This window comes from Triturus cristatus, chromosome 12 (genome assembly GCF_964204655.1).
Source record: "Triturus cristatus chromosome 12, aTriCri1.1, whole genome shotgun sequence".
NCBI classification, from domain to species: domain Eukaryota; kingdom Metazoa; phylum Chordata; class Amphibia; order Caudata; family Salamandridae; genus Triturus; species Triturus cristatus.
In genome coordinates, this window is record NC_140595.1 from 32567814 (window position 1) to 32591555 (window position 23742).

Here is a 23742-nt window from a genome sequence, read left to right on the forward strand (position 1 = left end):
CCGGGTGGTTTCTCGCTAAAGTCCACAACTTGCAGCTCTTAGGATAGATGTGTGGTATTTGTGGTGACCAGGACCTGAGGGCGACAAAGCTGACCCGTGATTGGTCACATGGTGGAATGCTGACCAGATCACACGCCTCCCATGCATGTGTTCTTAACAAGGCTGGGGACGTGTTTTTTGGTGTGGATGAATGCACAATAGTCTTTTTGTTTTAATATTTGCACAGCTCCAACTGCGACGCTTTTCACGTCTCCAGATCACGTGTGTGCTGCATATTCTAGGTGTGAAAAATGTTTGTATTGGTGGCATAGGGATATTTACTAGGCCTGCGAGTCATTTTAATTACGCCCAAATAATTGGAGTAATTTTGGTAATTTGGCATTAGTCTTTGATGCGGAATTACCACAAAGGGTGCATTTTGTGCTAAGAAAATAGCGCTTAATTCCAGGAGTAGGTTGAGGGGAAAGTGTCGCTGCTGTCTGCGTTCTGTTGCTTTTAGCCCTATTTCTTAACGCAGCCTGCATCTTCTGGTCCGTTTTGGACTTGAGGTGCTAAATACTTAATTTCTCTTTTCGAGAATTTACACTGAATTTCACATCATTTTGCAGTACTTTTGCTTAATTATGCAGCAGCAAATTGTGTGCGTTATGTCAATCCCTAAGATTTACATCTTGGGTATCTTTCTGATGTGTTGCTGTGGCAGATGTAAACATATGAAACATTTTAGGATATTGTAAGAAAGTGCCCTCTTTTTGCATGGTTGCCTCCACTTTTTGCCAAACAGCCGATGTACTTTAACTGAGTGTGCCTCGGGTTTCTGTCAAACAGGTACCCAGGGACTATATTCTTCCTTAAACTGCATTAAAAACAAAACCCAATTGGCTCTCTTTAGCCATATGTCGGTCCCTTGTAAATGGTACCACAGGAACTAAGGGCACAGTGGCCAGGGAAGCCCTGTAAGGGCTGCAGGATTTATTGTGCCACCCTTAGAGGCCCTGTACCCTAACACACACACACACCCTGCCCTTGCAGGCTGCGTGTTTTGGTGCAGAACAAAGTGAAGAGTCAACATGGCACACATCCCTGTGTGCCATACCTGCAACCCACTGTCCTGGCATAGGTCAGCCACCCCTCTAGCTAGGTGCACTATACCACTGGTGAAGGTACAGGTGCAAGGGCCCTGTACCCCTACAGTGTCTAGACCAATTCTTAGACATTGTAAGTGCAGTAATGCCATTAAGAGTATATGGTACTGGGAGTTTGCCATTACGAACTCCTCAGCACAATAATGGCTTTGCTGACAACTTCGAAGTTTGGTATCTAATTTCTCAGCAGATCAAACCCACACGGATGCCAGTGTGGGATTTAATGAAAAATGCACTCGGAGGGCATCTTAGAGATGCCCCCTGGAAAACGACCTAACTCTAGTGTCCTGGCTGAGTGGCTGCTCACCAGCTGCCGCCACCAGACATGTTTCTGGACCCCTGGGTCGACAGCTTGCTGCTCTCGGGATCTGAAGCAATACACATCATGGTGAAAGGTGTCAAGCCTCCTTCCCCAGGATGGGCATGGTCCATGAAGGAGAATCTTCAAAGGCTTGTCGCCTTTGTGAGCTACCCCAGCCCTTTGCTGCTTCCAGCAACTGGCTCCCACCAGTTCTGTCCCCCACTTAGGGTGGGAGAATCGGTGGGAAAACCAAGTAAGTAAGGGAGGTGTGCCCACCTTTACCAAGCCCACCCCTCAGATGGAGGGGGCGAAGTGAAGCACGACTCTCGATCCCCGCCATTTTGCAGATGGGGGGATCCGCCCAACCAGAGAGAGGCATATGCCCACCTCCCTCTGGAGGGTAGCACAATAGGGGGTGTACCCACCCCAAGGAAGGGAACCATTGGTCCCAATCTTTACTTACTTGTAATGCCCCTAAATCTAGTATCGAGGGACACCGCTGAACCTTACTTCCTCAGACAAGAACCGACAAGAAGAAGTGAAGAAGGACCGAAGAAGCCGTGCTGAAACTAAGAAGAGGACACCCACTGACTTGGCCCCAGCCCTACTGGATCCCACCTTGAACCTTATCCAGCGAAATCCTGGTGTGTCCTGCAGCCTCAAGAACTCAAGAGACCTGCCCTGCCTTCCAAATAAGACTTTCTCCCATGAGCCCTGGATTTGCTCACCCACAGACTCAGGCCCTAGCCAAAACCTCGAGTATGCACCACTCTGCACCTGACGCCCATGGCCCAAGTTAGTGTGGCCCAACACTACGAGGAGGGCTCCCTGGCGATCCTGACCTGAGATCAGGTGATCTCTGACCTGCCTCGAATCTCCAAGCGAAGCCTGCAACCACTTTTTGGAGGATCCCAATGACCGCGACTGGCGCTGGTAAGAACAACCCGACGCCTAAAGACACCCCTGCACCCGATGCCCCATGGCCTTGGGTGGCCCACCTGACTGTGTCCCAATATCCCTGGACATCCCAACTTAACTCTCCAACTGGCGATCACCTCCAGAAGATCTTCGTCCCCGAGCCTGCAGTCTTTGTTGCAACCGAAGAATCCCCATTAAAATCAACAGGGCACCCAATTCCAAAACAGCACCGTGCAGCCAGCTGCCCCGGCGCAGCTGCGGGGTTACTTCAGGTTCTAACTCTGATCCCCCTTTGCCCTGAGCCTAACACCAGGAGCTTTACTCCCACAACCTTGTGGCCTGCTCGTGAGCAGCCACCAACCAGAGGCCGCCTATCCTCCGTTGGATAACATTGGGCCTCAGCACTCTGCACCCGGCTGCCCTAGTGCTGCTGAGGGTGGGTCGAGAGTGCATCATTGACCCTGGGGGAACCCTGGTTCTAACCCGGGAATACCAACTCCCACAAATAACTATTTACCTGTAAACCGATAACTCAATTTCCTTCCATAGTATTTCATTGATTGCTTTTCTTGAAAATTGTTTTAAGTGTGGAGTTGGTTTTGTATGAGAACTTGAGAAACTGCAAATTTCTAAAAACTGCTTTACTAACCTTTTCTGTAGGAATGTGCGATATCTAGGATTGTCACACTGAGTAGAAAAAGTAATCTAATATTAATTTCATCTCTATTTACAAACCTGTAACAAAGTCATTTTTCATTCAGCTGGCTTGTATTGTTCAACCTGCCTTGAAAAGTATCATTTACACTTAGCTGTACCAGGCTTGCTTGGTTCTAAAAAATAAATATAACCAAATAATATGTTCATACAAACAAATTAGTCTGAGTTTAGTCTTTGAGTGTGTAACATAATTTCTCGCCGGAGTGTGTACAACAAATGCTTAACACTACTCTCTGATAAAGCCTTACTGCTCGCCCACACTACCACATATAGAGAGTAAGGTGCGATCTACATTTACCTCTGCGTACCTTTGGGGTTCTACTGGACTCTGTGCACACTATACCTCATTTTGGTATAGTATATACAGAGCCCGCTTCCTGCATATATAAAGTTTTGTTCATCTTGAAGTCAAGATTTGCATTATAATGGTGTCCTTAAATTCCTGGGTTTTAATGTCACAAATACTGTTTCTAGAACAGAAATCGAAGGTTGTTATGAAGCATGTGGTTCTTGTCCGTTATCATTTGTGTACGTCAGTCTACCATCACTGCGCTAGTCCAGGGCATGTGTTTGCACTGCAGACCAGAATAGGATTTGGTTTTGTAGATGTGGGTGGTCAGAAGGGTGAGCACGCCGTTTGAGTCAGTTGTGGGTTTTGGAGGGTGAGACCAGAGCACTCTACCAGATCTCTTACATATTTCCTCAGATGCCGTGGGTGTCCATCTCCTCAATTGTTTGTGGGAGAGGTACATTTACCCCCAAAATTATGAGGGTTTGTGCTGCAGACCATACCAACAATATTAAAAACCTAGTTTTTACAGAAAGAAGCAATGGTTGTGAAATCCACAGAGGGAGTTAATACATTGTAGAAGCGTTAAGTTGTTTATTCATCAGGGATGGTAAAAGGTTTGCACAGGAGATATTGCCCGGTCTGTGAAACCATGGCCGTATCTTAATCGTGAGTAAGTGCCAGTGGTTACATAGCTCCTCTGCAAACTGAAATGCGTGTTGGTAATTACTGCTTCTCTAAACCAAATCTGTCTGTGTGATCATTTATTTGAGCCTATGACGGTGACAGAAAGCAGGTGGTGTGTAGTCGTTTTCAGTTTCATATGCCATAGCATTACATAAAAGGTAATGCCGTGGGGGTTTGGATCACCTGGCCAATCCAAGTGTTGGATTCTCCTCCTATTCTTGTACACCACGCACATTAACTTTATAAAATGTGATTCAGGAGCACACAATTAATCTGGCTTGTGTTACGGAAAGGTCTTGAAACAAATGTGAAGTAAAGTTATTGTCAATAAATACTTTGGATTTCTTTTAACTTGTAGGAACTACCACGTGTTCTACTATCTGCTCCTTGGGGTCAGTGAGGAGGAACGCCGGGAGTTCCATCTGAAGCAACCAGAAGATTATTTCTACCTCAACCAGGTGAGTGAAGGACAGCATCAAAATGGCGCAAATGGTTTGGTGCTCTCTCGATTCTCAAATACCCTGGACAACGAGAACTTGTCTGTAGGTTGCGCGCCATCAGTGGAAGTAGGCGTCCGCTCTTGACAAGATTCAATGATCATGGACTAATTACCTCCTCTACCAAAGTAGGAACCTCTTACAATAGTAATGGTCTCAAGGCGAGTTCCATTCAAGGGGCTCTGCTTCTTTCTTAAAACCTTCCATGAGTCTGGTCCCATCTGTTACCCAGATATTCTTTTAAGTGGTCACATAAGTCCAGTTTATTGCCCTATTAGTTGTTCTACTTTTGCAAGCACCAAACTTGAAGGACATGCCTTCTCTCTAAGGAATACTTTCCCTCTTCATCTTCTCCAGTAGGAAAAGTAGCACTGGTCCAGTTTACAACTAGGACTCACGTTTTCTGCTGAGTCCCCTTGTAGCTGGATATTGGTTCTAGTGCCATGAGGCCTTCGGGCCTCAGTGCACACTTTCTAAGAGTTTTATTCATGTATTCACAGTTATAAGCCTTATTTAAAACTTTGCCTTTTACATCTGTTCCCGTTGGCACAAATGACAAATATCATTAATGTTCTTGTCCCTGAGGCTGGGAGTGCATGGAGTCCATCTTTAAAGACCAGTGCTTATATTTGCAGCTTGTTCTCCATACGTTTCGAAAGCATTTTCCTAAGTTCCCACTTAGAAATGTCTCTGATCATTGAGTCCAAAATGATTGAACCAAGCACCTAGCCCTCAAGTTGATCAGTAATTTTCTGGAAATGCCCAGCCCGGTCTACTAACATGATAGCCTTTACCTCTTTAGCGTTGTCCTTTTTCACCTCTTTCATAGTCTAGGATTTCAGATTGTGTTTAAGCATCTTTGTTTAACTTTACCCGTAGTAAACCCTCCAAATAAATTATTCAATTCGTAATAGGTCTCCTTTTGAAAAAGCTGTTCTAAGAGATCACTGTTTGATGCCTTCAACCCCGTGCCCTGCTTTCAAGTGATCCTGTCCCTAGCTGCTTATGGTTGGTTCATCATTACTACAAGCAGAAATCTTTGCAATAGGATTCTTTTAGGGTATTGCAGTTGCCATTTAGGCCTGTCTAAGGGGACAGGCTCCCAGCAGTCTTATTTACTGGCTTTCTCTGTAGGTAGAGCAAAATGTTCATGGAAATCTGGAAATAACTCCCCTTGCTTGGAAGGTAGGCTGCCACATTCTGTGGGGCAGCACCGATTTGGTATGGGACTTGTCTAGTTGGCTGTGACCCTTGTATCCAGAATGAGTCCATCCTAGCTGGCTGGAGCCCCATTCTGTTCAGGGGTCTCTCTTAGTTGGTGAAAGCTTTGTGTTAAAATTCTTGCTAGGAAAATAGCTGTGTGGATGGATTGCTTTAAAATACAAGTATCTGCTCGTGTTCATGATGCTTAAAGTAGAAATAAGACTCTTGAATTAACTCACTTTGTCTGATTTTCTGTCTTCTGCTGTTGACTTTAATTTTGGTCAACCTTCTTTCTTTCAGAATAACTTTACCATTGATGATGGTGAAGACCTTCGGCATGACTTTGAACGGCTCAAGCAGGCCATGGAGATGGTTGGCTTCCTACCTGCAACCAAGAAGCAGTAAGTACCGCCCTACCCGCCGAGGTCGTGGACTGCGAGTGAGATAGTTTGTGTTTAGAAGCAGTGCTTGTATCGTCATGCTGTCTCCTTGCAGACATGAGTGGCCGGCTTATGTGAAAACTGTAAGGGCTTCCAAAAGGCCTCAAGAAATGAAGCAGAAACCTCCAAATACTGTGTAAATTAGATATGTGACGGACTCTGACAGTGTATCCTGACTGGTTGTGAACTTTAAGAGTGCTGCTGTCTCGCTGTTATCTATCATCCTCCGCATTAGATGGCTGCCGGGTACCTATATATCCATACTTATTGAAAAGTGTTAGAAAAAGCTGAAAACCATTCTTGAAATCAAGGAAGGGAGCCTTTTATTCCATTTATGAAGCCCAGTGTAACGGGAACACTGGGTTGAAGAGACTCAATCTTTTCCATGATTGCGTTAAAATACAGAATTTGGCTTTTCCTTTGCTACTCCTGTGTCCAAAATAACCAGTAATTCTTAGACACAGGCTTCTTACTCACAGGCTGGCACCCTCTTGTACCTCGGGAGGGATTTCTTATAAATAACAGGCACAGAAGATATTATCGTGTGTCCTGCTCCATGATCCTTGCACTGCCCTTGTCTTTGAAGTACGTGGAGAGCGCGGCTGGGGGTGCGCAGCGCATGGTCCTCCATGTGGAAGTCAAGGTGCGCAGAGCATGCTAATGATGTGCTGAAGTGACGTCACTCTCGGCTGAATAGAACTGAGAGTTTGCTAAGCAAGACGTGGTGTGCTACATAGAGCAAAGGATGTGCAGGACATGGCTCATAGTGACAAAGCCAAATATGGCGCATCAAGGATCTCAGCGCTGAGAATTCGAAGGAAGCTTTCCCTGTAGTGCGCTTCTTATCTTCCCCCTTGAAGTGTTTCATCAGCCACTGAGGTGCTGGGCTGCGAAGCGCCCAGTGTGAAGCATTGGATATCCGAGATGAGGAGCCAGAGGGGACGTGGGTCTGGTGACTCCGTGGATGAATACATTCACTGCAAATCCGTGTTTGACCTCAAGGTCTCAGGTTCAAATCATGGCAGGTCCATACAGCCCTTCATCGTTCTGAGGTCGACAAAATGAGTACCACTGAGTTTGGAAACAATAAACATCTGTTATTTCAGTGCCTCGATGCACCTTAGGCTGAACGTGTACTTCACAAATACACGTAATGTTATCAAATATGTAATTTTGATATGAAAATTTTGTATTATGGATTATATTAACATTGTGAGGTTATAAACCGAACGTGCAGTGAACTTCCATGCACCCAAGTCTATTTCCAGAAATGCAGAAACCATGTGTAATTTCCTTGATTTGAGAGTACATTTTAGTATCTTAAGTTAGACCATTGCGAACACCCACAATCTTCACCTGTTTAGCATGCACCTTGAGTCCAGCCTCTTCTGACTCACTTAAACACCGAACAGTAATACTGTGCACACAGGAAAACAAACGAGACAGAGTAGTGTCCCTCCCCCAACCTATAAGACAAGACAGGGACACTGCAGTATTTCTCTCCGTGGTTTTATAGTATCGAAAAACAGCTGAGTGTCCTCGTCAACTTATTAAACTAAACAAGAACTCCTAACGCCCCGGCAGCCTGTAAAACGGGGAAAAAGCCTGTAATGTGCTCTTCCGTCACCTCTGTCTCCACCTCAACAGCCTATAAAAGTAAATAACGAGAAAGCCCTGCCCTCCTTCTCCTATAAACCTTTCTTTATTGAATGCTTCATCCTGCATTAAAAAGAACGTTGCGTCAAATGCCAACTTTGCACCGTTACATCAAACATTAAGCTGTAAAGCAAGTACAAGCTTTATTCTTATTACACAGAATGCTTCCGGCAGAGCACTTGATTCCCTTGCCTGTTGACATCTCTGGAACTTGTTGTCTTAAGTTCCTGCTTCTTTTCTTGACCCTTCGTTCTGTGGTCACGTTTATCCTCTTGGATACCAATGATACCCCGTATTTTCTGCTCTGTTGTTCAGTAGTGTAGTTTGTCCTTCGTAGCTGGTCAACAAGACCCATAAGTCTCCAGACCATTGTTGGAAGACCTTCATGGTGGAAGGTCTGCAGAAGTTATTTACAGGAGTTTGATGGGTGACGTGATCTTCCTACTGAGGCATGCCAATTGTTAGTCCTTTATCTCTAACCTAGGCCCATTGCTTTCTCGTACAGGATTTTTTCGGTGCTCTCTGCTATCTTGTACTTGGGTAACGTTACGTACAAACGGAAGTCAAATGGGCGGGATGAAGGCCTGGAGGTGGGGCCACCAGAGGTCTTGGACATTCTCTCGCAGCTTCTTCAGGTATGTTTTAAAAAAAAATGCAGTTTGTATGTGTGGACCTCCACTCCCTTTTTTTATGTCCTTTAGACTCAGTACCCTGTTGTATTTGGCCTTTCTGTCCCCAACTTCTTAGGCATGTGTCTGTCTAACAAGATCTGGAGATATCCTGGCAGGCTACAACCACCAGAACTAATTATGTGTAGTTTGGGTACCACAGGCCATTCCCTGCCTTTCTCTTTGTAAGCCATATGGACCGCTTTGTAAAGTGTGTGATTCCAGCAATCTCTGTTATGAGTTTTAAAAATGTTATTTTAAGTTTGCTTTTCGCCTTTGCTGGTGTTAGTAGCTGTGTCTGTGTGCACATGGTATTCACTATATATTAATTTGCCGCAGAATCAAGTTTTGAAATGTATAATAACTCCTAATTGTGGTCAAATGTTTTGTAATATCACTTCCCATGATGTCATAAGGGAGAAATAAATACTTTTTATATTACTTCTGCTGCCAGCATTATCTTAGTGAAATTATGCCAAAATCGAGCACCTTGTTAGGCTGGTGCAGAATCCGTAAGTTTTATTCTGCTCAGCGAGTCTTTTTCTGCATAACTGGAAGAGTCCATCAGCTTTTGATGTACAAAAGCAGGGTAGAGGGAGGAGCATGACTTTCATATGCAAATATTGCTAATGCATTTCTAGCTGATGAGTTGGAGGAGAGAATATGTTTATCACGGAACAAATAAATACTCTTTGCTAAGTTAATACTCCTTTTTCTTTTTTCAAATTTACCAATTCTAGGTGAAGCGTGAGATGTTGGTGGAAGCGCTAACGAAAAGGAAAACTGTGACAGTTAACGAAAAGCTTATACTGCCTTACAGCCTAAACGAGGTGAGTGCGGGCACTTCAACTGCAAATATTTGGTGGCGTGTGCAAAATCCTGATTCACAAAGGCAGGCAAACCGATTTTTCCATGCAGATCAGAGGCCTTAAACTGCAATAATTTATGCTTATTGTGCATATATTTCTGTAGTGGTTTCTGCTGATTGTGCATATGTTTCTATAGTGGTATCTGCTGATTGTGCATATGTTTCTGTAGTGGTGTCTGCTGATTGTGCATATGTATCTGTAGTGGTGTCTGCTGATTGTGTATACATTTCTGTAGTGGTGTCTGCTGATTGTGCATATGTTTCTGTAGTGGTGTCTGCTGATTGTGCATATGTTTCTATAGTGGTATCTGCTGATTGTGCATATGTTTCTGTAGTGGTGTCTGCTGATTGTGCATATGCATCTGTAGTGGTGTGCTGATTGTGCATATATTTCTGTAGTGGTTTCTGCTGATTGTGCATATGTTTCTGTAGTGGTGTCTGCTGATTGTGCATATGTTTCTGTAGTGGTGTCTGCTGATTGTGTAGAAGTTTCTGTAGTGGTGTCTGCTGATTGTGTAGAAGTTTCTGTAGTGGTGTCTGCTGATTGTGTAGAAGTTTCTGTAGTGGTGTCTGCTGATTGTGCATATGTTTCTGTAGTGGTGTCTGCTGATTGTGCATATGTTTCTGTAGTGGTGTCTGCTGATTGTGCATATGTATCTGTAGTGGTGTCTGCTGATTGTGTATAAGTTTCTGTAGTGGTGTCTGCTGATTGTGCATAAGTTTCTGTAGTGGTGTCTGCTGATTGTGCATATGTTTCTGTAGTGGTGTCTGCTGACTGTGTATACGTTTCCTGAGTGGTGTCAACTGATTGTGCATATGTTTCTGTAGTGGTGTCTGCTGATTGTGTATAAGTTTCCTGAGTGGTGTCTGCTGATTGTGTATATGTTTCTGTAGTGGCGTCTGCTGATTGTGCATATGTTTCTGTAGTGGTGTCTGCTGATTGTGTATAAGTTTCTGTAGTGGTGTCTGCTGATTGTGTATACGTTTCTGTAGTGGTAAAGGCAGATGCGTCATGTGGCCATTACGAATAATTTGAACATCCATAGAGATTTTATTTTGTAATTAGACACACACAATTTTTATGCCAAGGCAGTGAAAATTAATGTGGTCCAAAACCTGTTATTCATAGCAACGATACCAATAAACATACATTACTACAGTGCAAATGTCAAATTCGAGTTTATTTCTACAATACAGTAAAAACGACTCATAGATTGTTGTTGTCTGTTTCTCAGACATTTTTAATCTGAATATTTTAAATAATCCCAGTGCAGCATCCACGATCTCCAAATCATATTCTTAACTTATGCAGAAAGGAAACGAGCAACCATAGCGGGATCATTGTCCTCTGTCATTTTTTATAATAGATACAATCTAATGGAGGGTTTTCCATCTTACTTAACTATGGTGACTAGGAATTCACACAAATTTGTGCTAACCAGATTAAGATTTGGGATGGCACATTGTTTAGTAGCCCATCCAAACATTAAGAAACACCCGACTGGGCCATGTAGGTGCGATAATGTATCTACACAGAGCACTGTGCACCTTCTGCTGTTCTGTAAACTGTATACAAGTTTTCGTATAGTTTTTTTGAAACCTTTGTTTGTCAAATACGGAACACGTACAGTCAAACATGCCATGGCTTTAATTTTTAATCTGCAATCGGCAGATATTTGTTTTTATACTGCCACCTTTTTAAATCAGTGCATCAATTCCAGGAAAAGTATGAGTTTTTAACGTATTTTATTATTCATTTTATATATTTATGAATGATTATATGTATTACTCAATGAGCCATTAACTATAATTAATAACTGTAAGTTTTAATTGCAATGTCTTTGTAAAATATGTATTGTCGTCCTTTTTGTTTATGCTTTCATGGTCATTTATATATGCCGAATAAAGCTTTATGAATTGAATTGACTCATAGATTGCATGTAACCATTACTTTCCACATGGAAATAACTCCTCTAATAGCTACGAGGCCTCTTCAGTGTGATTACCCATACTGCACAAATTCAACCCCTTGCTTCCTAGTCTTTGTTAAATATATTTTGTTAAAACGAGAACACATAAAATAAAAAAAAAACTAGAAATGAACCATATATGCAGGTGTGCAGAGTACAATATATAGTACCATTGTTGAGGGCGGTTAGGAGCATCATGATTCATTCGCGCCTTTTGCCTTATTGAGTCATGGCCCCTCCTCACATTCCAAATGGCAATAAATAGTATTTTACACTCTGATCATCTTTATATATAGTATAAATGTACTCTCTTTCTCACAATCAGGCAAACACGTATGCCTTAATCACCCACCCCTTCATGGTGCTGAAATGGCACAAAACACTCCTTATTTTAATGGGATGGGGATGGAGAAAAAGAGAAGTTTTAACATGAATAACTTTGTTTATAGCATGTGTGACTTTATATACACATGCTCTGCATGCCCCTTCCATCTAGCAATGGCCTCGGACGTTGCAAGTTGATTTTCTTCGAAATAAGTGTTTCGAGTCACGGATGGCACTGTGACTCTGCCCTTGGGCACCAACTCTAATTTAGAATGTTTTGTTCCGCCATCGGGTTCAGATGTTTACAGAAGGGGCTCTGAGGTTTGACGTGACTAACACATTTCTTTGGGCTCATGCGGTAAAACTGACTCCTTGACTGCGTTTCCTTTTGTTGACACCTTCTGGAGGCTGACTCCTGGCGACTGAGACACCGATTCACTGGCATTTGACACCAGAGAACGTGGGGCTTTAAGAGTGGTGGAACAGAAGCCCTTCCAGTATTGCTCCCGTTGCCATGCCAAGTACCCATGGTTGGACCGTCATGAGATTTGTAACCTCTGCCTCTCCCTGGACCACTACGATGCCTTGCGTGACTCTTGCCTTGCCTTCTGTTGAAAGAAAGCGTATAGTACCAAATGAAGAGGCGTTGAGCGCACAGCAAGATGCCACAGCACTCTACCGCCGATAACTTCGTTATCTTCAGCGAACAAGACCCCTTCAGCACCGAGGTAGGAGAGGATGCCAACCCTTCTGGCATTCTGCCACACCAGGAGCAGCATTCCAATGGAAGTTGGGCGTCAAGCCCATCCCACCTTAAGTGCCTCCGACACCTTCGAGCTCTAGTCTGTGGCAATGAATCAAGGGCCTGTCCAAGGGGCATCGATCTTTCCAGCATGTCAAGCGTCACACTGCCCACAGCCACTGACAAGCAGCCTGAACACCACTTTAAACCAAAGCCCCTGTTGACTCAGAAGCCAGGGTTGACATACAGAGCACCATCAACAACTGGCTCAAAGGATTCTGAGCACCTGATCCTACAAACACTTTAAGAGGGGCTGGATGCAAGGCAGAGGTGCCTTTCTATTCATCCTCTCACAGGGAATTAGTTCGGCCAAACCACCCCCAAAAGAGTAGGCTAAGACTTTGAGGAGGAACCCATATTTGAGGCTCCCTCTGATCTGATGCCCAAGAGATGTAGAGACAGGGGCACCAGCCTGCCACGTGACGCTCCACCTCTACCAGCGCCACCAACTCGTCCAACACCACAATTGACCGCTCATGCGTGCCACCCCTACTGCCTCTGCCAGATTCACCTGAGGATTCTCACACATTTAATCCACGACAGGAGCGCCTTTGATCTGCTCATCCCTGCAACATCCCCATTGAGTCTGGGCCTACAGATAACCCTTGGGGCGACTATGATGGAAATCCCCAGGGTAAGCCAGACCTCAATCACTACCCCAATGGTACCACTGCACACCACGAGGTCCTTCAAACAGGTTTCTGCTTTTCACAAGATGGACAAACATGTCCTCCATGTGGAAGATGATTTCTTCGTTGAGACACTCTTGAAATCTGAGAGGACGGTGTGGATGGTGTTGGAGGGCAATACCATCTCCAACGCCAACATCCATTGAATGCCAGCGACACAGCCTCCCGGGGGCTTAGCACCAGCATCCTCCTCAGACTCTGTACAATGTATTTTTTTGCAAATACTTCCAACCTGTCTGTTCCTGGAGACCTGAATGTTTTGGACCACTATATTATTTGTTTTTCAAAGAGGTGCTGTCATTTTATAGCATGTTTCACTATTGCCAAGGCTGCAACAGTCAGAATTGATTAGTATGTTAAATGTCGGACAGGGTTCTTAAAACCAGGTTTCCAGCCCACTGCACATACTCAAAAAAAGAAGTTACCCTACCTTTTTGAAGTCAAACTGTGATTTAAATGTTTCCCGACCTTAGGACATGCCACGTGAAAAGAACAGTATTGGCTACTGAGTGAGAAACGTACATGGGCACTTTTTATGTACATACATTTCCTTTTCTGTTTTAAATTTATTTATACTTTACTTTAGATCAGTCAACATCAGATTGTGTGGGTGTACAGTTTTCACATCCTGTTAAATGATTGTATTGTCAGTAAGATGGTATAGAAATAGGGAGTTATTTTTGGGCTGAGGTCGAGATATAGGAGGAAAGGTTTTTGAGGCACTGCAGCAAAGGTCTGTCACACTTGCTTGAGTTTTTTTGCTCTGCTTTTCACAGGCGATCACTGCCAGGGACTCGATGGCCAAGTCGTTGTACAGTGCCTTGTTTGACTGGATCGTCTTGCGAATCAATCACGCCCTTTTGAACAAGAAGGACATGGAGGAATCAGTTACGGTAAGTACAGGACCGTGTAGGGTTCCAGTCTGACTTGGCAAGAACCCGATGCTGCTAGGTCCTGCAGTACTTGAACCACTGCCAAAGAAAATCTCACTGTCAGTCTCATGGCAAATGTTCAGGTGATGAGCCAAAGGCTAAAGTAATAGATGTTTTGTAATCTCATCCTGTCCTCCAACAGACATGCTTCCGAAATGGTTCTGGACTTGTTTTGGGTGTGCATCTTGGCAGTGGAGAGCAAGTCTTCATTGTAGCTTTATCCACAGTAGCTGGTTTGTGTCTACAGATCCACAGATTGTAATCTGAAGTCTCATTGTGTGGTTTGTGTCCAGCAACCTCTAGAGTTGTTGATATCTAAACCTCAGTGACATTTGAGGGACTTTTTTAGTTCTTTCAGTCTCCTTCATGGTTAGGTGCTTTATCAGAGTAAGCAAGAGGCCAAACATTTAATTCAGGGTTTGTGAGAAGGATGGTGCAACCTCTCTAGTTAAAAGATTAAAGCACTAAAAAAAGTAACAGTGTTGCTTTTTCTTAACCTTATTATGGAACTCACACTTTGACCGTTGTTCATCTGGTCACAGAGCTCAGTGGGGGTATCCTTCCAAGTCAGAGCGGGACTCTTTTGGCCCCAGGATTTCCACCCTGGGAGCAGCAGTGTCTATTCTCAGTGATACGGTGAGTCCTATTGGGAATTTCCAGATTACATCATCCATGGAAGATAATTAACAGATCCCGCAACGGTGTTTCGGGAAAGAATAGAAGTACGTCGAAGAATTCATATTGCATGTTGGCATTGTGATATAGCAGTGAACTGCATTTCGTAGGTTCTAATTCCAGTATTCTTTTCCAACCAGTGTTTATCAATCGGAGTCCTTGACATATTTGGGTTTGAGGATTTTGAAACGAACAGTTTTGAGCAGTTCTGCATCAACTACGCCAACGAGCAGCTGCAGTATTACTTCAACCAGCACATCTTCAAACTGGAGCAGGTAAAGAAGCAATGGCAGGTCTCACTTCCCAGTATATCCTGCTGCCGTCCTAGGGCTGCTACTGTGTCTGGCACGCTTCCTTTGTAGACTGGGCTGGTGGTCTTGGCCAACCAATAGATTGAAGTCTACTGTGTGCTTTCCACAGGAAGCTTAATGCTGTGGCTCATGCTGCCTCATCTGGTCACTGCTTTCCTAATTTGGAGTCCCAGGGGGGAACATAAGGTGCCATACGTTCACACACAGTTACACATGGCTGAGCTATATTTTGTAGTTCATTTCATGTGGCTTGTGCTGAATCCCACCTCCCCCAGCCGGCTCCTAGACCACCACCCATTTTCTACTGGCTTCTCTGTTTTAGAAGTGATTCATGTCTCGTTCATCGAGATCCCCAGAGAGACAGCAGAAGTGATCGGCCACCTTTCGCCCACAGTCACTGACCCCGACCAGTGCAGATGCTACATATCTGGGGGGTGACTCACAGCAGATTGTGTTTAGTTACAGCCGGGGAGTCAGTGGACTCCCCATCCAAAGTACATGCTGCATATTGTATTGTTTCTAGGCCTAAAATAGTTGCCTGTAAAACTACTGGATTTTGCACCATTGAAGGGGAAAGTCTTCAAGTGTACACCTGTGACGTTAGCTAGAAGTGCAGGTCCATGGATTGAGCACTACTGCATAAATCTGTTTGTTACCTGCTGGCCAAGGGTAGATGTCTCAGCAGCGCTAGCTCAGTCTTCCATCCTTTTAAGGTTGTTGAACTGAACGCCATTGATCGACTGTTTTGAAAATACTACTCGAAGGTCATTTCTGTGGCCCTGTAGAGATTGGAAGGTGGTTTAGATCATACCAGTCCTTCAGCCGGTCACCCTCCACTTCCTAGGCTAACCCTCCTTTTGTTTGTGCAGGAGGAGTACCAGAAAGAAGGAATCAGCTGGCACAACATCGACTACACGGATAACGTTGGTTGCATTCATCTAATCAGCAAGAAACCCACGGGCCTGTTCTACCTGCTGGACGAAGAGAGCAAGTAAGGCAATTAGTCCCTTTCCTACAGGCGGGTTTACTCTGCGTTGACTGCAATCATGGCTCGGAGATGGGGATTCTTGATTTGGGGACTTCAGCCTACTTTGCAAGCTGTATATTTCAGGTGCAATACTTGGTTTGGAGCACGCTCTGTGACAATTGCAGTGTTTGATCTGCTGCTGCAAAACCTTCCTTCCACCTTCCTGCATGAGGTTAGGCATTCATGAGTTACAGTGTTAGCATGGTTTGTGTGTTGCCATGCAGTGTGTGCGACTGTAACAGGGGCACATGATGGCTGTGCATTAGTTAGTAAAGAGGTATACCTATCTTTCTCATTATTTGTAGCCGCTGATGACAAATCCTTTGTCTTTTAGCAGTCGATGGGACATTCACCCTTGTTATGTACCAGCCATGCCTCATAGCTTGGCCGAATTAAGGCACTGAATCACGTGGCCACACTTTTAATTTAGAAAACACAACTCTGTTACTTGCTGCACTTGTACCCCCTTGTATTGTGTAGCTTGATGACACCAGTACTTGAATCTGGTGCCAATAACATATGAGTGAGTGAATGAATAATATTTTTAGTGTTGCATCGGTGGGGCCTAAACGTTCTTTATTGCTCCTCTGTGTTGTACTAAGATCTAAAGGTACCACTTAACTCCCCTAGTCTTTCACATTAGCAGTTGTAGAGAACTTTTAAGAGAATTGGTGACTTGGGGGCTTTTATGGGGGGTGTCTGAAGAAGTACGTTGGAGCTGAAATACTGCTTATTGTGGATACTGCTGGCATTTCTTAGGTTTCTAATAAGTCTGCGTGTGAGATTTCAGGATTCTATAAAGCAGCAGCACCTAAAAGCTTGTCCTTCCCACTGCACTCCAACGGAGCCCCACAAGTCTCGCGAGACCCAGAATAGGCTTCTGACTAAACCTTTCTCCTTTGTTTCCAGTTTTCCGCATGCCACTTACCAGACCCTGCTGGCAAAGTTCAAGCAGCAGCACGAAGACAACAAATACTTCGTGGGCACGCCGGTCATGGAGCCAGCATTCATCATACGACACTTCGCGGGGAAAGTAAAGTACCAGATCAAGGTGGGTTGCAGAGAAGCTGACACTGCTGTTACTGGTACGGCCTTGCCTGACACTGTCATGGCCGAAACCGCTGACCCTGCCATTTCTCATCATTTATTATCCTTGTTCTGTGTATTTAAGAATTATTCATGGTACATTAAATGGGGGCCGCATGTTTTGTATTACACTGTAGTGCATTAGGCTGGTGAGTGCAGGTTGGTCCAGCCATGTGATTTGGTCTTATTTATGGCTGGGTAACCTTAGTGCACAATTGAGGCCAGAGGATGAAGCGCGCCCCTCCGCCCCCTCCTTCTTCCACATATTCCCCATATTGCTCACACATGATATTGGGAGGTAGCAGGACCACAGCCGGCTCGTTAGGATAGGATTTTATTATTTCTCTCTGCAACATAAGGAGGTCTTTAACCCCTTGTGTGCCCCGCCCTTTCCCCGCACTGTGCCGGGCGTTGAATTAGCGGGCGGGGTTCATGACGAGATAGTCTCGTCATGGGCACAGCGCAACCGCGGCCCATGACGAGACTATCTCGTCATGGGCACTGAAGGGGTTAAATGGAAACCTTTGTATATGTACAGTGAAAATCAAGTTCCTTTCGATAGCCTTGTTCCCACTCTCTCTTGCCCCAAGTGACCCTCAGTCCTACAGGGTTTGAAGCCTTTATAGATCCCTGGCCTCATTTTGAAGCTGGACCATTTTGGTGCTGGTAATAAAGAGCCTTTCACCAGCCCGGTGATTGTTAGCCCTGTGATGCAGTGACCTGCAGTTCATAGATGCTGAGTTACTATAATGCCATTGGTACTAAACGTAACATCGTGTACACTTTGATCTCTGACTCCATCACAAGGTAGACTATTAGTGCTTTAGGGAAAACCATGAACCCATGCCCTATAAGCAAGGTGGGGGGTACAAGAAGAGGACGGATGGCACTTCTACTTATCTTTGCAGCTCTTTTGTCTCTGTCGATCTTGAAGTCAGGCCAGCATTCTATTTATGGGGCTGAAAGGAATTTACTTGGAGAAAGTAGCTAGAATTCTCTCCCCACAAAACAGGTAAGAAGTTCTGTACGTTTCACTAGAATCTGAGCTAACATCATAGTTTGTTGAGAAGGCAGTAGCTGGCCTCTACTGTTGGTGCATGTACACTGTAGGAGCACCCCTGGTCTAGGAGACCCTTGTGCTGCAGAGCAACACAAGACGTGGGGTTCCTCCATTCAACTCTCATATGTCTCGTCAGCTCGATAAGAAAAAGCAGGGACAACCACAAAGTTGAACAAATGGGCTAGGTGGCAGAGAACGTGGATTCTAAAGATACCCGTTTACAAAGGTGGTCGCTGAGGATTGAAAGTTTAACAATCAACACTCTTGCATTATTGTGCAAAGCTGTGATTAAAAATCCCAAGTATTCAGGCACTTCTTCGTCAGAGATGTGCAGAACTCTTGCCCTTAACCCTTCTCAGTTACTGGAGTCCTCTTTTTTTCTTGCATCTCTGTTTAAAAAGTGTAAACTTGGCACTGAATTATGCAGAGTCCCCATTAGTTTAAGTTAGTAAGAACGCTCCTTCTGTTAAACCAGTGTAGTGGCTTCATTGGGATATCAGGGGGTCACTTCATTAGTTAAAGAGTCCACGTCCTGCTACTTTGTGGGTTTTGGGGTGGTATCATGAGTCACCTTGAACTGCAACCCTCTGCTTTGAACAGAAATAACTTGAAACATCCGCTCCCAACACTAGATGGCCGGAGTATACAAAGCATGTGAATCTACAGATCTAAACCAGTTGTTACAGGTGGGTAACACCTCCTGGTGCACTTGATTCGTTAAAGCAGTGTGGCTACTCTGTCGGTAGTATGGTGAAACAAATTCATTGAAATACTTGAGTTGGGACTCTGCTCGGAAACCTGCTACTGTGCCTCTGGTGTGTAGCTTGTTGGAAGTCAGTCTGTGACGTCAGTCCATCATTCGGCTTCTGAGTGAGAGGTGATAATATGGATAGTGCCGTGAGGGATGTCGGTGAAGAATCTCCTTTGAGAAAGACCGCTGTCTCGCTCTGGTAGTTCTAGACTTTCAGTGAGAGAACAAAGGTTTTGTGAGCTTTCAGAAAGTGGCAAGGGGATGGATGGGAACTTTGCAAGAAGTCAGAAGTGGTTTTCAAACTCAAGGTTTGGCTATTTAATAAGTATGCTACCTCTGCCTATGTACCTCGATTTGGGGTTATTTTGTGCTGTGAGTCACCCATTTGGCCCATGTGCTGAAAGCTCTTTGTGCTTCACCTCAGGACTTCCGGGAGAAGAACACGGATTACATGAGGCCAGACATTGTCGCGCTGCTGAGGAGCAGTGATGGTGCTTACATCCGCGAGCTGATCGGCATGGATCCAGTCTCTGTGTTCCGCTGGGCAATTCTCAGGGCAGCAATCCGGGCGTTGGCTGTATTCAACGAAGCTGGCCGGCAGAGAGCCCAGAAGACAGCAGGTACTGCCCCATGTGCCAACATAAAATGGAAGGCCTCACCGACAAGGAGGACTTAGGTCCATTCAACCTGTACCCTGAAACTCTTGTGTTTTTTAAGCTGACCCAGTAATCAGGAATGTAGAAGATTCTCGCTGCATTTTGTTGCCTGTGACAACCTCAAAGGGCTGGTGTAGAGTATGTAACATGTCAGCATAGCATTTTAGGGAGTATCTTGTTTCACTGACTCGCAAGTCCATCTCTTTCTCTTTTTTTTTTTTATTTTATTTTTTTTAGTCACAAGCATTTCTTAAACCATTGTCTCCCTATCTCTTCTTGTAAAATGAATCCATGAGTCAGACCAAGTTGTTCAGTAGCTAATTCTTCACACATATATTTGGGGTTCTCCATCCTAGATTCAAACTCTCAAACCTTGTCTGTCAAAGAACCAGGCTCTCAGGTTTGTCCACCACATCATGATGAAGTAGCAAACCAGCTGCCCCTCAAATTGCTTGTTGACTGTATCCTTGCTTTTGAAGCAACATAGCAACATAGCGTTCTGCTGACTTTGGCTGGGTGCTCGCTATACATTAACCATATATACACCTACTTAAACAAGACCTATCAGCTCTGACAGCCTAAAGAATCAGGATAACCTGCACATGTATACAAATCATTATTTTCTTGCTCTCATTGGCAGAGGTTTATGATGTCAGGGTGTTTTTATGCATACACCTCTCCTTAAACCAATGCATTTTCTAAAGATGTTAAATTTGTCATTTCAGGGTAGCATTTCACCTTCATTTTCTTTACAAGCCCGTGAAATATAGGGGAGAATGAGTGTCCTTCCACCTGAGGCTAGACCAGTCTACTGATCATGCTATGCCCGCCCTCTCATTATATAGCCTTTGCTACAGCTCCTCCTGTAACTTGGGGATATGTCATAGAACGATTGATAATAATGCTTTGTTAATCCTTTATAGATGGTGTGAGTTTTTTTTTTTTTTAGGACAATAGCTCATTGCCAGGCCCTAAAAATAGTGTTTCTAGGGATATTGGGGACAATGGAGACTCTAGCTACTATATAAATTTACTCATAATGCTTCTTCATGTCTGAGAAGACAGGGAGCCTGAACGTCTCTCCAGGGTTGCAAAGGCCATTCCACTGAGATAAGATTTGGCTCTCGAGAACCTACCACTTGTAGCTGGACATATTTTATGATACTCCTTGCTTACTTTCGCCCATTAGTACTTTAGTGATCTTAGAAAATTACTGTACAGAGAATTTTGACAAGCCTCTGACTTTGTGAGCTGGTTTTTGGTCTTTATAACACCTTCTCTCCTACAGGTGTGATACGGAAGGGAGTCAGAACCCCCCTTGGAGAGCTGCAAAGAGCCAACGTGCCTGTGGAAAAAGTTTATCGGTGAGGATGAATCCAGTTATTCAGCTTTGTAAGCCAGCTAAACCAATTCACGTCAGATGACTATTATCCTTGCCGTCTGCTTAACCTGAATGATCGGAGTTTGAATGTACAATATACTAATGGTAAATTAGTTAAGCAGCATGGAAAAGAAACACGTGTGTCTACCGTTAAAAAAAAAAAAAAAGTAATCGGCGTGTCTTCTATCTGTGTGCTTGGATTTATTGTCAGTTTATTGTCACATGCTCCAAGACCTGCCTAGGAGTTACTAGGTTGTGAACTAAATGTACGTGTCTCAATATTGTCCCTCGTTGTCTTCCAAAATAACACAGTGAACTAAATTAAACACCTCGATTTAGTTTTTGCCAACAACTAATTGCTACCATGGCATTTGAAAATGTTTTCTGCAAAGTGTGAAATGTTTTCCGTTAAGGCACCTAGATTCTTGGAGTGAAGTGAAGGACTGGTCTGATATTGAAATCTGCTAACTGTGTTGAGCCGTATAACGTCTGATAACCACAAAGTCACTCCTTGCACAGCTGTCATGACCAGTGCCTCCGTTCACCATTGTGTTGCAAATAATCCAGTTGTAAGGAAGTTCTCGATATTTTCCCTTTACAGCTTGTCACTGCTTGATTTCTCATTTGATTGCTCTGAGGACTTTGCAATAGATGCCTTCGAAGATATTATTACCTCCTATGAAAGCAGGAAGTAAGTGGGTGAAAGAAGCTATGTTGATCTGGGAATAAGGGAGTCACTTAAAGCTGCCGCAGCCAAACCTTCCGAGCATGCTCAGTCCAGAAAAAGCATTTGGCTTCTGTATTTAGACAGTAAAGCTTTGGATAAATTCATCATAAAATGTACACCTTCCTGATTATACCTTAACTGCGTCAGTTTTAATCCTCTTGCTTCATTGTAAACATTGGTTTAAGAAAACATAATTTTATTATGGAATTCACTTTGACATTTATACTATTTAATCCACTTTTTAATTGCTTGGTTTTCCATGCTGGCGCAGATAGCCATTAGGTTAACATACATTCTTGATTCTTGCAAATTTTCAGCACCGACTGTTACAGAAGAAATAGGTTTTGCTTTCTGTAAAGGATTGTTTGAGATTAGGGACATATCACTACTAACTTTTTTTAAAGCATTCAGCAATATTCAAATTATTTTGAAAGTTTAACTTTATCAGGGAAAAGGGTAAAGGATATTCCTTAGTAAGATCAAGAGGTTTGTGCTTTTGCATATAGCGGTTCCAATTGGCATATATAAAGCTCGTCCCTTTTCCACAAGCTAATTTTACCAAATTTGAAGAATTCAAGAGATACTTTATTTCTGTTTATTGGACTGAGCAGTTCAGAACAGTGCAGTGCAATGCAGTGTTAAGTGCGGGTGGAAACTCTTATGTTTATCTTCTCCCTCTGGTCTATGCTTCTTGGGAACAATCAAAAGTAGGTAAGTGAAGCATGGATACAAGCTGCTGTAACAACAACAACATACTCTAAACAAAGCATGATGCATGGGAAGGAGTCCTCTTCTGCTCACTAATACAGAGACTAAACCAGGATCTGGTTTGGGGTAGTTGAAATTTCTCAAAACTGACTGGTGAGTGTAGATACCACGAGACTGGTCAAATCAATTAATTATTTCGATCCAACATCCTGGTTTGTGTTTCTTGCACAAGTCTAACACATGCTCTCTTTCCTTTGCATTTTCTTTTCATGGTGATGGGACTTGAAATTAGACGGAAGACAATGCACGTGTTAGTTATTTTCGATAGTTCAGACAGTGTTCGGCAAGCGCATAACTAGTGCAATCTCCCAATGTAGCTCTTTTCTCATGTTCCTCCAATGTTGCCTCAGCGCCAAGAAACCTTGTGGTGTATGTGCACTTAACAAGTTCCCTTAACATAACAGTGTGCACAGCGCGTGCTTTTCATCAAGGTGGAACAAAGGGTTGCACTGATGCGATGACATGTAGAAAGGAACATCCGCTTTCATTGAATTGGTTCTCAATTTCATGCGCCCAAAGAAAATAATGCCAAATTTATGTGAAATTCATGAAATTACTTTACAAATGGAATAGGTAAGTCAATAGCACAAAAAATCCTTACCAGTTGTTTTTTTGCTACACACATTCCGGATTACGATAAAGTAAATTTTTCTGTCACAGTGGGCCCCATTCAGAATGCTTTTATGAGAGTACTTGTCTTATGTCTGAGTTGTGGGTCAGAATGCTTTTATGAGAGTAGATGTCTTATTTTTGAGTTGTGTGATTTACGTCTGAATTTCCTAGCATAAGACGCATTCATCAGAAAGCTTTGGGAATTAGGCCTTGTGAGATGAGATGAGACGCATAACTGGAATTGAACTTTGAACCCAACCTTTAAAAGGCATTTCAATAGCCCTATTTGGAGAAAAAAAAACAATATATTATGTTTCCTCTTCAAATGTGATTGTTTCATGGATTCCATTTACTTTTCAAACAATGGTTTTTTATTTTAGGATTTATTGGAACTGGTCTTCTGATATATTGGTTATTTTATAATATTCCTACCATGAGTCATCTGGTTAAATATTTGGATACTGTCTTGTCTCTGCAGATATGAGATTTGAAGGGGGTTGATGACATTTCTAAAAACTTGTGCCTGGACTTGGAATTATTTACAAATGTAGATCTTTATATCTCATAACATGGTACAACCAA

At 43.5% G+C, this 23742-nt stretch overlaps 1 protein-coding gene across 13 annotated transcripts in view; it reads left to right on the forward strand.

Moving 5' to 3' along the window:
• Positions 1–23742, forward strand: part of LOC146772312 (unconventional myosin-IXb-like) — a 373359-nt gene that overhangs the window by 173176 nt on the left and 176441 nt on the right. For 9 of the 13 annotated variants that reach the window (XM_085638103.1, XM_085638105.1, XM_085638104.1 and 6 more), the window contains exons 5-15: positions 4416–4515; positions 6058–6158; positions 8359–8488; positions 9262–9351; positions 13951–14067; positions 14922–15056; positions 15962–16083; positions 17029–17170; positions 19441–19636; positions 20961–21036; positions 21655–21744. In XM_085638103.1, the coding sequence (XP_085494229.1) occupies positions 4416–4515; positions 6058–6158; positions 8359–8488; positions 9262–9351; positions 13951–14067; positions 14922–15056; positions 15962–16083; positions 17029–17170; positions 19441–19636; positions 20961–21036; positions 21655–21744 (1299 nt within the window). The remainder of the gene's footprint in view (positions 1–4415; positions 4516–6057; positions 6159–8358; positions 8489–9261; positions 9352–13950; positions 14068–14921; positions 15057–15961; positions 16084–17028; positions 17171–19440; positions 19637–20960; positions 21037–21654; positions 21745–23742) is intronic. The other 4 variants (XM_085638106.1, XM_085638109.1, XM_085638115.1 and 1 more) reach the window with 1 other exon arrangement.